Source organism: Podarcis bocagei (genome assembly GCF_964188305.1).
Source record: "Podarcis bocagei genome assembly, chromosome: 1".
Taxonomy (NCBI): Eukaryota; Metazoa; Chordata; class Lepidosauria; order Squamata; family Lacertidae; genus Podarcis; species Podarcis bocagei.
Genome location: NC_138125.1, coordinates 6,782,560 through 6,797,083, shown reverse-complemented (window position 1 = coordinate 6,797,083; position 14,524 = coordinate 6,782,560). Strand labels below are relative to the sequence as shown.

General features: G+C 44.3%; 1 protein-coding gene and 1 long non-coding RNA gene across 2 annotated transcripts in view; one reads left to right on the top strand and one right to left on the bottom strand.

Moving 5' to 3' along the window:
* Positions 1-2,393: 2,393 nt before the first annotated feature.
* Positions 2,394-3,752, top strand: LOC308587644. The gene is made up of 2 exons (XR_014008504.1): positions 2,394-2,774; positions 3,417-3,752. It is a non-coding gene; the product is annotated as an uncharacterized lncRNA (long non-coding RNA).
* Positions 3,753-5,257: 1,505 nt separating this feature from the next.
* Positions 5,258-14,524, bottom strand: part of CCDC198 (coiled-coil domain containing 198) — a 28,549-nt gene continuing 19,282 nt past the window's right edge. The window contains exons 5-6 of the mRNA XM_081194138.1: positions 8,436-8,598; positions 5,258-7,025 (exon numbers count right to left, since the gene is read on the bottom strand). Of these exons, the coding sequence (XP_081050264.1) occupies positions 6,778-7,025; positions 8,436-8,598 (411 nt within the window). The 3' untranslated portion in view covers positions 5,258-6,777. The remainder of the gene's footprint in view (positions 7,026-8,435; positions 8,599-14,524) is intronic.

Here is a 14,524-nt window from a genome sequence, read left to right as displayed (position 1 = left end):
TGCCTTGGTTTTTTTCCTGTTGCTGGATGACAATGCTGCATTTCTGTACTTAATTTGAAGTAGCCACTGGCTGTAAGGGACGTGGGTGGCGCTGTGGTCTAAACCACAGAGCCTAGGGCTTGCCAATCAGAAGGTCACCAGTTCAAACACCCGCGACGGGGTGAGCTCCCGTTGCTCGGCCCCTGTTCCTGCCAACCTAGCAGTTCGAAAGCACACCAGCGCAAGTAGATAAATAGGTACCACTCCGGCGGGAAGGTAAACACCGTTTCTGTGCGCTGCTCTGGTTTGCCAGAAGCGGCTTAGTCATGCTGGCCACTGGCTCTCTCGGCCAATGAAGTGAGATGAGCGCCGCAACCCCAGAGTCGGTCACGACTGGACCTAATGGTCAGAGGTCCCTTTACCTTTAGCCACTGGCTGTAAGGATTATCTGCCATAATATGTAGTGCTTACCTCTGTCAATCTGTGGTTTTGCCTACCGTTCTGTATCCTAGTAATCCCAAAATGGTAATCTGCCCCTTTCTGCAGCTGCTTAGCGTACCCTCTGAATATCCGAATATCTTGGACTACAGCTCCAACAAGCAACAGACTGATGGAGGGCTATAGTCCCAAGTCTCATGGAGGGCACCAGATTGGCCAAGGCTAGATTTAGTATGTTGAATTTTCAGTGCACACTGCCTTTTGCCATTAAAGCAAAGTGAATTGCTTCCAAGTTCCCCAAAATGCTGAGTCCATGAGCTCTAGAATAAAAAAAATGGTTTATTTTTCTAGATCGCACTATTCTTTGTTAAAGATCCATACTTTCCCTGCTTGTTAGGTTCTCAAAGTCATCTGGTTGGTCAACGTTGGAAACAGGATGTTAGTCTTGACCAGGGATTCCCAAACTTGGGTCTCGAGCTGTTTTTGGACTACAATTCCTGACCACTGGTCCTGCTAGCTAGCTAATGCATTGAAATGAATGGGGTGGAATAATGTAATGACAACGTAGCTTACATAATTAGGTCAATTACGTAATTTGGCTACAGCAGCCAGTGAAATGAATAATATAGTTTTGGGCTGAAGTCGGACTACAGTGGAATGGAAGCAGCGCTGCTTGTGACACGTGGAGAGCAGAACAGAAAACTCTGTGTCTTACTGCATCCCTACTGACTCGTGTAAGAAACTCTTAAGAAGCACATCTGGTTTCCATGCATCCCATTTGGTCTTTAGAAGAGGACCTCTGGGGAATCAAGATCTTCTAGAGAAAACTGAGCCAGAGGTGACATGATCAAAGCCCATCAAGTTATATGTGGCGTGGAGGAAGTGGATAGAAAAACCCACATAATATACCGTTCCCTAAAAAATTGGCTCGGGAGCAGGAGAACCCCTGGAACAGCACATGGGGGGGGGAATAGAGCAGGGGATTGCTGCATGTGGCCAGCTGGAATGTTAGCACAGACGGGATAATGCAGCGCTGAATTGTCATAGCCCTATGTTGAATTGGCCATCCAATTGGTCGAGGGAGCCAGTGTACAGCTTCTGGCGAACCAGAGCAGCACACGTGCTTTCGAACTGATGTGCTTTCGAACTGCTAGGTTGGCAGGAGCAGGGACCGAGCAACGGGAGCTCACCCCGTTGCTGGGATTCGAACCGCCGACCTTCTGATCAGCAGCAGCTAAAAAAAGCCAGTGCAATTCTGGGCTGCATCAATAGGAGTATAGCATCTAGATCAAGGGAAGTAATAGTGCCACTGTATTCTGCTCTGGTCAGACCTCACCTGGAGTACTGTGTCCAGTTCTGGGCACCACAGTTCAAGAAGGACACTGACAAACTGGAACGTGTCCAGAGGAGGGCAACCAAAATGGTCAAAGGCCTGGAAACGATGCCTTATGAGGAACGGCTAAGGGAGCTGGGCATGTTTAGCCTGGAGAAGAGGAGGTTAAGGGGTGATATGATAGCCATGTTCAAATATATAAAAGGATGTCATATAGAGGAGGGAGAAAGGTTGTTTTCTGCTGCTCCAGAGAAGCGGACACGGAGCAATGGATCCAAACTACAAGAAAGAAGATTCCACCTAAACATTAGGAAGGACTTCCTGACAGTAAGAGCTGTTCGACAGTGGAATTTGCTGCCAAGGAGTGTGGTGGAGTCTCCTACTTTGGAGGTCTTTAAGCAGAGGCTTGACAACCATATGTCAGGAGTGCTCTGATGGTGTTTCCTGCTTGGCAGGGGGTTGGACTCGATGGCCCTTGTGGTCTCTTCCAACTCTATGATTCTATGATTCTAAGTCCTAGGCTCTGTGGTTTAACCCATAGTGCTACCCACGTCCCCTGTATAGTGGTAGCTCGGGTTAAGTACTTAATTTGTTCTGGAGGTCCGTTCTTAACCTGAAACTGTTCTTAACCTGAAGCACCACTTTAGCTAATGGGGCCTCCTGCTGCTGCCGCGCCGCCAGAGCGCGATTTCTGTTCTTATTGTGAAGCAAAGTTCTTAACCTGAAGCACTATCTCTCGGTTAGCGTAGTGTGTAACCTGAAGCGTCTGTAACCCGAGGTACCACTGTACCAGTAGCTAGAAACCACAGGAGAAGAGAGGGGTGTTGTGCCCTGCTTGTGGTCTTTCCATGGAGGCATCTCATTGACCATGGTTGAGGGCAGGGTGCTGGACTGCGATGGGCCATGGGCCCGATCCAGAAGGCTCTTCTCACATTCCTATGAGACTTCTGCCAATGCCAACTTCAGGAAGAAGGAGGGTTGCTGATGGAAGATAAACTGCAAGGATCAGATTAGTTGCAGATAGGTAGCCGTGTTGGTCTGCCATAGTCAAAATAAAAAAATTCCTTCCAGTAGCACCTTAAAGACCAACTAAGTTAGTTCTTGGTATGAGCTTTCGTGTGCATGCACACTTCTTCAGATACACTGAAACAGAAGTTGCCAGATCCTTCTATATAGTGAGAAGGTGGGGAGGGGTATTACTCAGGAGGGTGGTGGGAATGGGAGATTGGCAGATAGCTGAGATGAGCCTGTTGACTACTCTTAACGACTGTAATAGGTCTTACAGGAAAAGGAAAGGGGTGAGAAGGTGAGAAATGGCTTAGTCATGTATAATGAGATAAGAATCCAATGTCTTTGTTCAGACCAGGTCTCTCCATGGTTTTAAGTTTGGTAATGAGTTGCAATTCAGCAGCTTCTCTTTCCAGTCTATTTCTGAAATTCCTTTGTAGTAAAACAGCTACTTTGAGATCTTGTATAGAATGTCCTGGGAGATTGAAGTGTTCTCCTACTGGTTTCTCTGTTTTGTGATTCTTGATGTCAGATTTATGTCCGTTTATTCTTTGGCGTAATTTTTGGCCTGTTAGTCCAATTACTAACTTAGTTGGTCTTTAAGGTGCTACTGGAAGGAATTTTTTTATTTTAAGGATCGGATTAGACACCCACCCAGGCCATCAACCAAATCACGGCAGTCGGTCTTAACAAATTGAGAGGAAGGCAGCATGAGGGTAGCTCGCAGTTTCAGCGTGGTGAGTTATCTTGGTCATCTAAAGCATTTAGCCTGACGTTTCTTATCTGAAAAGAGAGCCAGTTCTTGGCTTTCTTCACCTGGCGTTGGGTTACTTAAACGGCTTGCGAGGAAAGGAAACATTCCTTCAAGGTTAAATGTCAGGTACTTACTTATTGATTCACTGAAATGAAGCCTGACCTCTTTGTCTCCTTTTCAAAACACATGCCAGTTCCCTTCCCATCCCTTATACAGAAATAAATACTGTTTTTCACTTTTGGACAGTTGCTTATTCCTTTGTTCGAAAAGCCCATTCATTTCCTTTATTTGAGCCAGGTCAAAACAGAGAGAGGCATCTCACTCCAGCCTCACCCAGGAGTGCCAGAACCCTAACCTGGGGGGTGAAGCGAACAGAACAGGAAATCATGAAAACGTCAGTAATAATAATAATTTATTATTTATACCCCGCCCATCTGGCTGGGCTTCCCCAGCCACTCTGGGCAGCTTCCAAAAAAATATTAAAATACTATAATAAATCAAACATTAAAAGCTTCCCTAAACAGGGCTGCCTTCAGGTGTCTTCTAAAAGTCTGGTAGTTGTTTTTCTCTTTGACGTTTGATGGGAGGGCGTTCCACAGGGCGGGTGCCACTACCGAGAAGGCCCTCTGCCTGGTTCCCTGTAACTTGGCTTCTCGCAATGAGGGACCCACCAAAAGGCCCTCAGCGCTGGACCTCAGTGTCCGGGCAGAACGATGGGCGTGGAGACGCTCCTTCAGATATACTGGACCGAGGCCATTTAGGGCTTTAAAGGTCAGCACCAACACTTTGAATTGTGCTCGGAAACGTCCTGGGAGCCAATGTAGGTCTTTCAAGACCGGTGTTATATGGTCTCGGCGGCCGCTCCCAGTCACCAGTCTAGCTGCCGCATTCTGGATTAGGTGGCTTGAGGTATCTGCAAATATTCCAGAGTTATATGCGTAGTGGGGCATCCCATCGCTTTTCTCCCCCACCACCCCTGTGCTGAAAATTGGCTCGGGTGATCCCCCGGAACAGCACACAGGGGGACTTGAGTGGGGAATCATACGGTGATTAATACGATGTGGCAAGCACAGACAGAATGTATGTCACACAAAGCTGAATTACACCAGTGGTTCCCAAACCTTTGCGGGTCACTGCTCCCCTGGTTCCATAAACTCACCCCAAGTGCCCCATAATCTACCCTATAGAAGGCATGGTACCCAGAACAGCAGTTTGCACAACCCACTAAGGAAGATAATAGTGACGCGCAGCGTAAATTAATGATGCAGAGTTTTAAAGAATAAAAGCTTTACTGAGTTAAAATAAACTTCTTCATAAACAACATGATTCAAACCAGTTTCCACACAGTGCCAAAGTCTATCACGTTTTAGAACCAGACTTCAAGCTTGAGAGCCCAAGCCAGGTAATTCTTACCATTCGGATGTTCCATCTGGGCAGTCTTGCCAAGATTAATAAACTGTGCAGGTTGCTGAGCTGACATGGCTTCTGCTCCTTGCTGCACCGGGTCTGCTTCTTCGGCACGCGGCCTCACCACTGGACCTTCAGCCCCTTCGAGGTCCTCACGAACAACACCCTGATTCTCCAGCTTTAGCAATTCACCATCCATAAAACGCTGAGCCCATAACCTGACTAACTTTAGTAGGCCCAAATGATTATGCAGTCCCAGCACTTCCCAGCCTGCTTTGCTGCTTCTGCTCTCATGTGTCTTTGTCACATGACAAATAGCACCATAAAATTCAAAACAGTAACAATTAATTGCACATTTATTCAAAACGCACATAAAATGATTTCGTTTCATTCAACCAAAGTCCTTGATCCAGTGATGCCAGCTTTTCAAAGAGCGATAGTTATTTACAGTGCTTTTTTTCAGCCTGGAATGGGCCGGAGAGCAGTTCTTGCACCTCTCAGGTGGGTGCCATTGTGAGCCGGCGCTTCCCCTGCCTGCTTCTTGCCTTTACATACTTCAGAGAAGCCCAACGTGAACATTTCAAGTCAAAATGGAAGCTGGCCAGTGTGTGCGAGTCTACACCTTTTTTCTTTTCAGATCTATGACGCTACTTGGCTCCTAGCCGCTCCTAGCCACAATTGGTCAAGCTACAGGGTGGGGCCAATTCATATTTCCTTTTCTTCAATCCCTCTCCAGTGTAGTGGCAGCAGGATTTAAGCTTTCCAGCCAGGACTCTACCGTTGCACGCATGCGCATTTGCACGAGGACCCTTCCGAGCTGCCCTAGACATCCGCCTGAATTGAAGAAAACGAGGAAGGCAGGGGCTCGTTTATTTGAACTGCACCAGAAGCAGGAGTGACCCCCCAAACCAGCTAGGTTGACAGCTTGCTGTAGCTTTTAGCAGCTCTGCTAAAATGGTAACTCTCCACTCAACAGGTAATTATCTCAGGTAGCTGGGATGGGAAAAGTCTCCACCAGAAATCGTGGAGAGTCGCTGCGACAACAGACTATACTCGGCTGAGCTCGAATAAAGGCTGTTAAATGTGCTTATCTCAGCAGAGCACTGCAGCAAAACCTGTGGTTCCCATGCCACTTAGTTTAGTTACTGACCAAGCCATGCCTATGGTTGAACCAGGGTTTTATAATTTTATTTTATTATTAAATTTGTATCTCGCCCATCTGCCCAAAGGAGCCCAAGGTGGCAAACATAGCAAATGTTAAAACAATTCAGTTTAAAATAAAACACATGTTTAAAACATTTAGAAACCATTTTAAACCGTTGAGAACATATAACAACATTGAAAAGCAATCACATTTCCCTCGCAGCTCCTAATTTCAAGGTCTCTTGGCCCTCAAAGGCCTGGGTAAACAGGGATGCCTTTAAATTTCTCCTGAAAGTCGGGGAGGGAGGGAGAAAGAGAGACTCACCTGACCAGGGAAGGCATTCCACAAAGAGACCACCACAAAGAAGGCCCTGTCATTGGGTCAATGCCAACCAGGAAGCATCAAGAACAGGGCCTCCCCTGGTGATATAGTCACTCCTGCAGGTCCTTTGGTCTCGAGCCATTGAGGGCTTTGTAATAATACTTAGCATTGGTATAACACTTCCAAGTATGCCCAACGCTTCACACACCTACCCTGTAAGGTAAGCTGTTGAAACCGCCCATTTTGCAGAGCAAGAGAGAAGCTTGCGAGTCCATGGCAGAAGTGAGATGGGAGGGTGTCGGTCTCTTAGCCGCCATGACACCTGCTTTGTTGACTTGAAGGCTCGCTCCGTCTTCCTCGCCAACCTGACCTTCCTTCTGGGGACTCTCTGGCTCAGAACTCTCTATCAAAAAACTCATCGAACAGAGCAATTCTCTCTGTCTTAGTCCTCACTAAGGCTGGTCTCCGGCGAGGTTTCCCCAAGTCGCCTTCCCAGTTCTCGGAGTCCGTGCTTGATGCATCCCAGAAAGATTCCCTTCTTGCCTGCTGCTTTAGCAACCATGTCTCCACTTTACCCCTCTGTCCTTGGTGGGGTTCAGAAGGTCCAAGCTCTTTTGGAAATTCTCCGCTCCACCGATCGCCTAATAAAAAGAAACAGGAAGCTCTACTGCACTGGGTATCTGGTCGCCACAGGAAGCTTCATAACAACACTGTAATGGGTTTGGCTACCTTGGAGTGGCTCATTGATTGCAGTAGTTTTGCCTAGAGGAAGAGTGGGGAATCCCAAGATTGGGGGCTCAATGCGGCCCTCCAGGGCTCTCTACCAGGCCCTTGGAAGTGCCCCCAGGCTCCACTGGTGCTGTTTTGTACCTGAAATGTGTTTTCTTGCTTGGAATGTGTCCTGGAACTCTGAGAATGCCTCTTCCTTGCCTCAGTGGAAGCCAGAGGAGGGGTGTTTGGATGTGTGGGCAGAAACTAGCCTTCAGTACAAATTTGCATCCATTGATCCGCCCCCTTTCGCCTCTGGCCCCACCCACCCCTGGTGCATGGCCCTGGGAAAGATGCCCAGAAACAAATGTGGTCCTTGGGGGTCAGGAATGAGCCAGCGCCAAGCGAAAGTTTGCAGCTAACTGCAGAAAATAGCCAGGATCAGAGAGGTTGCTTTGATGTTAGTCAGACAGAGGAAAGCTGCATACTCTGGCTCCTCCTGACCTTGACGTGCAAGCTGGTAAGACAGTAACGGAGAACAGGCTAGAACGCAGTCAAAGCTCGCCAGAAGCACAAACAGGCAGGAAAGAGTTATGAGACAGCCTCTCAGAGAATGGGGAAGAGGTGGGAGCTGAGGTCCGAGGTCTCGGTGAATGGGAGGGTTGCAAGATAGGAAATAAAACACAAGACATAAGAAGCAAAAGTTCAGTTGCTTCTGGCCATGTGGGAGGCAGTCTTCAGAAGGGTCATCTTGACTGATAATGGCGGCAGCCGTGTTAAGTCATCTGGAGCTATCTGATTTGACAATAAATCATCCTTTTTAATTAACTACGCTTACTGTGTTATCAAGCCGGGGACTGGACTTCTGACACTGGAGTGGAAAATATTTTCCCACCTTCTGCCTTGTCGCCCAATGGCAATCAGGAAAGTCACAAAATGGCACTTGGTGACTTGTGGGCATTTGACCTGAATGCCAATATATCTTGCAGCTCTGGGACTTGCTGTCTGATCAGCATATGTAAATGCAATTACCGGACGAAACGTCCTTACTTGTCCAAATCTGGCACTGCTCAGTCTTTTTCTGGGAGGTGATGCTAACTTAACAGTTCAAATCTCTTAAGGAGTTCTCTTTGACTAGCGGCCAGGCTCATAGTAACAAGCTATCGGAAGGATCTGCAGCATGCTTCTTTGACAAATTGTTACCCTAAACTACAGTGGACGCTCGGGTTGCGAACGTGATCCGTGCGGGAAGTGGTGTCTTAATTAGAGGGCAGTTGCAGCAGTGTGAACCACAGAAGGTTGCTTAAACCGGAAAACCTGCTCAGCTCCCCAGGATCACTTACCGTGGTCTCCGTCAAATGTCTGGTCACGCTCAAGGGCAAGAAGCTCCTCATCTTCGGAGCTATTATTCCCCGGCACACACCCAAGAGTTTCGCTGATGCTGAGGTCCCTCGCGTTTGGCTTGTTAAGTCTTGCCTCCTGCTGCAAGCATCTTTTCAGTTCTGCCTGGGTTAATAAATAGCTAGTTATATTCACAGAAGGGCCTTAAACAGGTCTAGCAGTTTTTCGCTCTCCCCAGGGGAACCCGGGAGCTGTAGTGCAGCTGCCGGAGGGTTGCGATCGGAATCCTCCCCAAACTACAGTTCCCATGATCCTTTGAGGGATGCCGCGCCAATTCAGGAGGAATAAATTTGACCTTCGTTTTTGCATCCAAAGAATGCAGCAGGTCGCTCACTCTAACTATTTTTTTTTTTTTAAAAAAGATTTTTTATTGCGTTTCTTTTCACAGGTTAACAAATTTGTTTACATGGCAACATACAAGAAACATTTTTTATATATATGTATATGAAGAAAAATAAACAAAGAAAAAATATTAAGAAACTTTCCTTAACGTCCTTCAACAGTCCTTCAACTTTTGGACCTCCTCACATCCTCTCAGCATTGCATTCATTGTTCTAGCCAGTTCAGCAATTTGTTATCTTGTTTCCCATCTTATTATACCTTTAAATATATTATGTTACCAATTTCAGAAATTTATGATTTAATTTTAAGACTCTTAATAAACATAATATTTTGTTTCAAATATGTCTCGTTTTTTTCCATCAATGCTTACTTTATCATTTGCTTAAAATAAAATGCAGAAGCATAATGTTTCTTAATCGTGCGCTATCTTAACATTCAAACAACTTATAATGTTTTTGCAAATAGTCCTTAAATTTTTTCCAGTCCTCCTCCAGATCTCGGATTCTGCCAGTCATTTCTGCCAACTCCATGTCGTCCATCAACTGCGTCTGCCAGTCCTCCAGTGTGGGTAAATCTGGTGTTTTCCAGAACTTAGCGATGAGAATCCTAGCTGCTGTGGTTGCATACATAAACAAGGTTCTGTCCTTCTTTGGCACCTTCCGGTCCACCATGCCCAGAAGAAAGGCCTCTGGTTTCTTAGAAAAGGTATATTTAAATACCTTTTTCAGCTCATTATGTATCATTTCCCAAAAGGCCTTTACTTTCGGGCAGGTCCACCAGAGGTGAAAGAATGTCCCTTCTGCCTCCTTGCATTTCCAACACTTATTATCAGAAAGATGATATATTTTAGCCAACTTGACTGGGGTCATGTACCACCGGTATACCATTTTCATAATGTTCTCTTTCAAGGCACTACATGCCGTGAATTTCATACCGGTGTTCCATAACCTTTCCCAGTCCTCAGACATAATGTTGTGTCCTACATCCTGTGCCCATTTAATCATAGCAGATTTAACTGTCTCATCCTGTGTGTTCCATTTAAGCAGCAAGTCATACATCCTTGAAAGTACCTTAGTCCTTGGTTCTAGTAACTCCGTCTCCAGTTTCGATTTCTCCAACTGGAAACCCACTTTTTTATCCATTTTGAATACCTCTTGAATTTGAGCATAATGTAACCAATCTCGCACCTTACCTTTTAGTTTGTCCTGGCTTTGGAGCTTCCAATTATCTCCAACTCTTTCAATCAATTCCCAATATTTTGGCCAATAGGCCTCCATATTGGGCCTTTTTTTAGAAATCTTAGCTTCCACAGGTGATAACCACCTCGGGGTCTTACTTTCTAATAGATCCTTATACTTCATCCAGACGGCAAAAATTGATTTTCTGACAATATGGTTTTTAAACAGTTTGTGAATCTTCGCCTTGTCATACCACAAATATGCATGCCAACCATACACATTGTCAAACCCTTCCAGATCTAGGACATCGGTGTTTTCCAACAGAAACCAATCCTTCAACCAGCAGAAGGCTGCAGCTTCGTAGTACAACCTTAAATCCGGCAGGGCAAATCCCCCTCTGTCTTTTGAGTCGGTTAGTATTTTAAATTTTATTCGGGGCTTTTTGCCCTGCCAGACAAACTTAGAGATATCCTTCTGCCATTTTCCAAAGCATTCCATTCTGTCCACGACCTGAAGGGTTTGAAATAAGAATAACATTTTTGGCAAGACACACATCTTTATAGCTGCGATTCGGCCTGACAAGGTAAGTTTCAATCTTGACCATATATCCAAGTCTTTTTTGATTTCCAACCAACATTTTTCATAGTTATCTTTGAAAAGATTTAAATTTTTAGTGGACAAGGATACTCCCAGGTATTTCACTTTTTTAACCACACTTAACTCTGTCTCTTTCTGATACCCCTCTATCTCTGTAGGTGTCAGATTTTTAACCAAAACCTTAGTTTTTTGTTTGTTTAACTTAAATCCCGCCACCCGACCAAACTCCAGGATAAGTTCCAAAACTCTTTTTGTGCTAGATTCTGGCTCCTGTAATGTCAAGACTAAGTCATCTGCGAAAGCTTTCAGTTTGTATTGTTTCGCTCCGACCACTATACCTTGCACCAACTGGTCCTCCCTAATCATATTCAGCAATACCTCCAGAACAGAAATAAATAACAGAGGGGATAGAGGGCACCCCTGTCGTGTCCCTTTTTCAATTCGAAGTTCCTCCGATACCACATTGTTCACTATCAGTTTAGCTTTTTGTTCTGCATAAATTGCTTCTAATCCATTTTCAAACCCCCGTCCCACTCCCATCCCTTTCAAGTTCTTCTTCATAAACATCCAAGAAATGTTGTCAAATGCTTTCTCCGCATCAATAAAGATTAAGGCAGCCCTTGTGTTTCTAATTCGCAACAGCTCCAATATATCAATAATGTTCCTGGTATTGTCCGACATATGTCTACCAGGGAGAAAGCCTGCTTGGTCCTTGTGAATTACTTCATTTAATACATTTTTAAGTCTACTTGCTAAAATGTCTGCAAAAATTTTGTAATCCACATTCAGGAGTGAGATGGGACGGTAGTTCTTAAGCTGAGTCTTTTCCCTTTCTGACTTAGGAATCAATGTGATAAATGCTTCTTTCCACGTTTCCGGTGCCTTCCTCCCCTCCATGATCTGGTTACAAACCTCCAACAACGGTTGTATCAAGAAATCCTTCAAAGTTTTGTAATATTTGGAGGTGAGTCCATCCGGGCCTGGAGATTTGCCCAGCTGCATGTTTTGGATGGCACCTTCAATTTCCTGTTGAGTTATTTTGCTGTTAAGGATTGATCTTTTATCTTGGCTTATTTTAGGTAGTCCATTTGTTTCCAGAAATTGGTCCATTTCCGATTCTTTCTGAGGCCCCTGTGCGTAGAGCTCTTTGAAATATCTGTGGAAACACTTTCTTATTTCTTCTGGTTTCTGAACTATTTTTCCTTGAATCTCCAAATTTGTAACCGTATTTAACTTTTGTCTTTTTTTCAATTGCCAAGCCAGCAACTTTCCACATTTATTTGCTGATTCAAACGATCTCTGCTTCATTTGTTTGATTTTCCACTCAATCTCTTGATTGATCAGTTTCGAATATTGTGCTTGATGAAATTTGATCTCTCTTAGCACCTCTTTTGACTTTGGTTTAATTCTCAGCTTTTTCTCTCCTTCACTTATTTTCTCTAAAATTTTTTCTTTTTTTCCATTCCAATATTTTCTTTTTATCGAATTCTGTTGAATCAGAAACCCTCTCATTACAGCTTTACTTGCGTCCCAGATTGTTCTTTTCTCCACCGTAGTGTTCAAATTTATTTCAAAGTAGTCCTTTAATGTTTTTTGGGCCTTCTTCACAATCTCTTGATCTCTTAACAAGGTGTCATTCATTCTCCATCTGAAGGATCCAGTTGGAAAAAGTCTCAGTTCCATTTTTAAGGCATTATGGTCGGAGCAGGTTTTTGGGCAGATTTCCACTTTTCTCGTTTTCGGAGCCAGCCCTCTAGATATCCAAATTTGGTCGATTCGTGTCCATGACAAGTGGGCCTCAGAATAGAAGGTTCCTTCTTTACCCAAGGGGTTCCTTGTCCTCCAGATGTCAATCAAGTCCATATTGTCTGTCATTTCAAAAAAGGTTTTAGGGAGTCTGCCGTCTGTTGTCAAGTTTTGATTTTGGGATTTGTCCATATTTGTAGACACCACCCCATTCATATCTCCCATCACAATGATATTAGCATAGTCCAAATAGTCCATCATTGTCTCATGCAGCTTCTTGTAGAATTCTGATTTTCCATCATTTGGCGCATAAACTCCTAGTATCAAAATCTTTTCCCCTTGTGTTTGGATTTCAATTGCGAGAATTCTTCCATGATCATCTTTGAATAAAAATTTTGGCGACAGGTTCTCCTTTGCATAAATTACAACACCTCTTTTTTTAACTTTGTCTGATGAGATAAATTCTTGACCAAGTCTTTTATTGATTAATACTTTCCTGTGGAGCCTAGTCACATGTGTTTCTTGCAGACATATTACATCCAATTGTTCTTTTTTTAGGATATGAAATATCCTTCTCCTTTTTTCCGGAGAATTCCCGCCATTTATGTTCCAACTAAGTAGCTGCAGAGACATCCTGTTTTATTTAAAATGTTCTTAAGATGGGGTGTCTTCCTTTTTCTCAGATCCCGAGGGTGTAGGCGTTGGCCCACTTCCGGGCAGTATTGGTGCTGGTAAGCCTGGAAGCCAATCCGCTCCTTTTTGGAGATCTTCTCCGTGGTCGTGAAGGAACTTTTGGTTATCTTCAGGTGTTCTTATTTTAACCTTCCTTTCTTTGTAGGTGAAGGATAATCCCTGTGGAAACTCCCACCTATAGGGAATTGCGTTGTGTCTCAGCAATTTTGCTAATTCTGTATAGGTGGCTCTAAGGTCCAGCAGTTGCCTCGGGATATCTCTGTAGATTTCCACCCTTTTGTCTTGTATTTCAATTGCTTTTTTGAAATGAAGGCCTAGGATCTTGTCTCTCTCTTCCTTTGTTCTTAAAATTATCAAACAGTCTCTGGATCTGTCTTTCCTTACCAGTCTTCCCAGTCTATATGCCGAGACTATCCTGAAATCTATATCTTCCTTTAAACCCCAGAACTTCGAGAATTCCTGTGTTAAGTATCCAATCAAGTCTCCTTGCTCGAGTTCCGGGATGCCTCTCAATTTGATGTTGCTCTCGCGGTTTTTCAGTTCCACCATTGACAGATAGACTTGTTGTTCACCCACCTGTTTGTGCAGGGGCCTAACTTCTCCTTTTATTTCTTCAACCTCTTTTTGTAGAACTCCCACTTTCTGGATTGCTTCTCCAGCTAATTCCCGATTTTCCGCTGTTGCTCCTTGCAATTTCTCTATGGCTTGCGTGTGCTGGGAAACTTGGTCAGTCAATTTTTGAATCGAGGAAGTTGCTTTATCTATCTTCACAGACTGGTCGTCCACCTTCTGGTTTAGACTTGATAATTGCTCCAATATTTGTTTTAATAGTGTATCTGACCCACCTGCTGCCATATCTTCCTCAGTGGACTTCTCAGTTGTTTCCCCTTGTTCTCTATGGGTCACCAGTACAGCTGGAACCGACGAACGGCGTCCTTGGGTCAACGTTGTTTGTACAAATTGTCTTCTTTCCTTTTCTTTTTCCTTAGCCTCTTTAGTTTCCTTTGCTTTAGATGCTCTTGTTCTCCCTGCACCACTCATTACACATCTGTCAATGTTCAAGGTCAAATTGTCTGTTGTTCCATGGGAAAGGCAAATTCAGAAGTAAACAACCAGTGAGATGGAATTCAAAACAAAAGTCAGTTCCCAGGATTTTATAATCCGAAAGCCCTGTAGGGGGAGTACCACCAGGTTTCAAAGACAAAGAAGGAAGTAATCCGCCATTAAAGTTCCAAATTGTTTCAAAGCAGTAGATTCATTAGTCCAAAAGTCCCTTCATAAACTCAAAGTTTCCCAAAGCACCTTTTATAGATCAACAAAGTTTCATGAAAGGTGCTTGTAACAGTATCCCATTCAGCCTTTTCTGCTCAAATATAACAGTTACGTTTCAGCAAAGTTTTGCAACTGTTTCCGCAGTTTGATACAGTCTCTCTCTCTGGCAGCCCGACAATCTGGCTCTTTAAAAAAGACAGCCC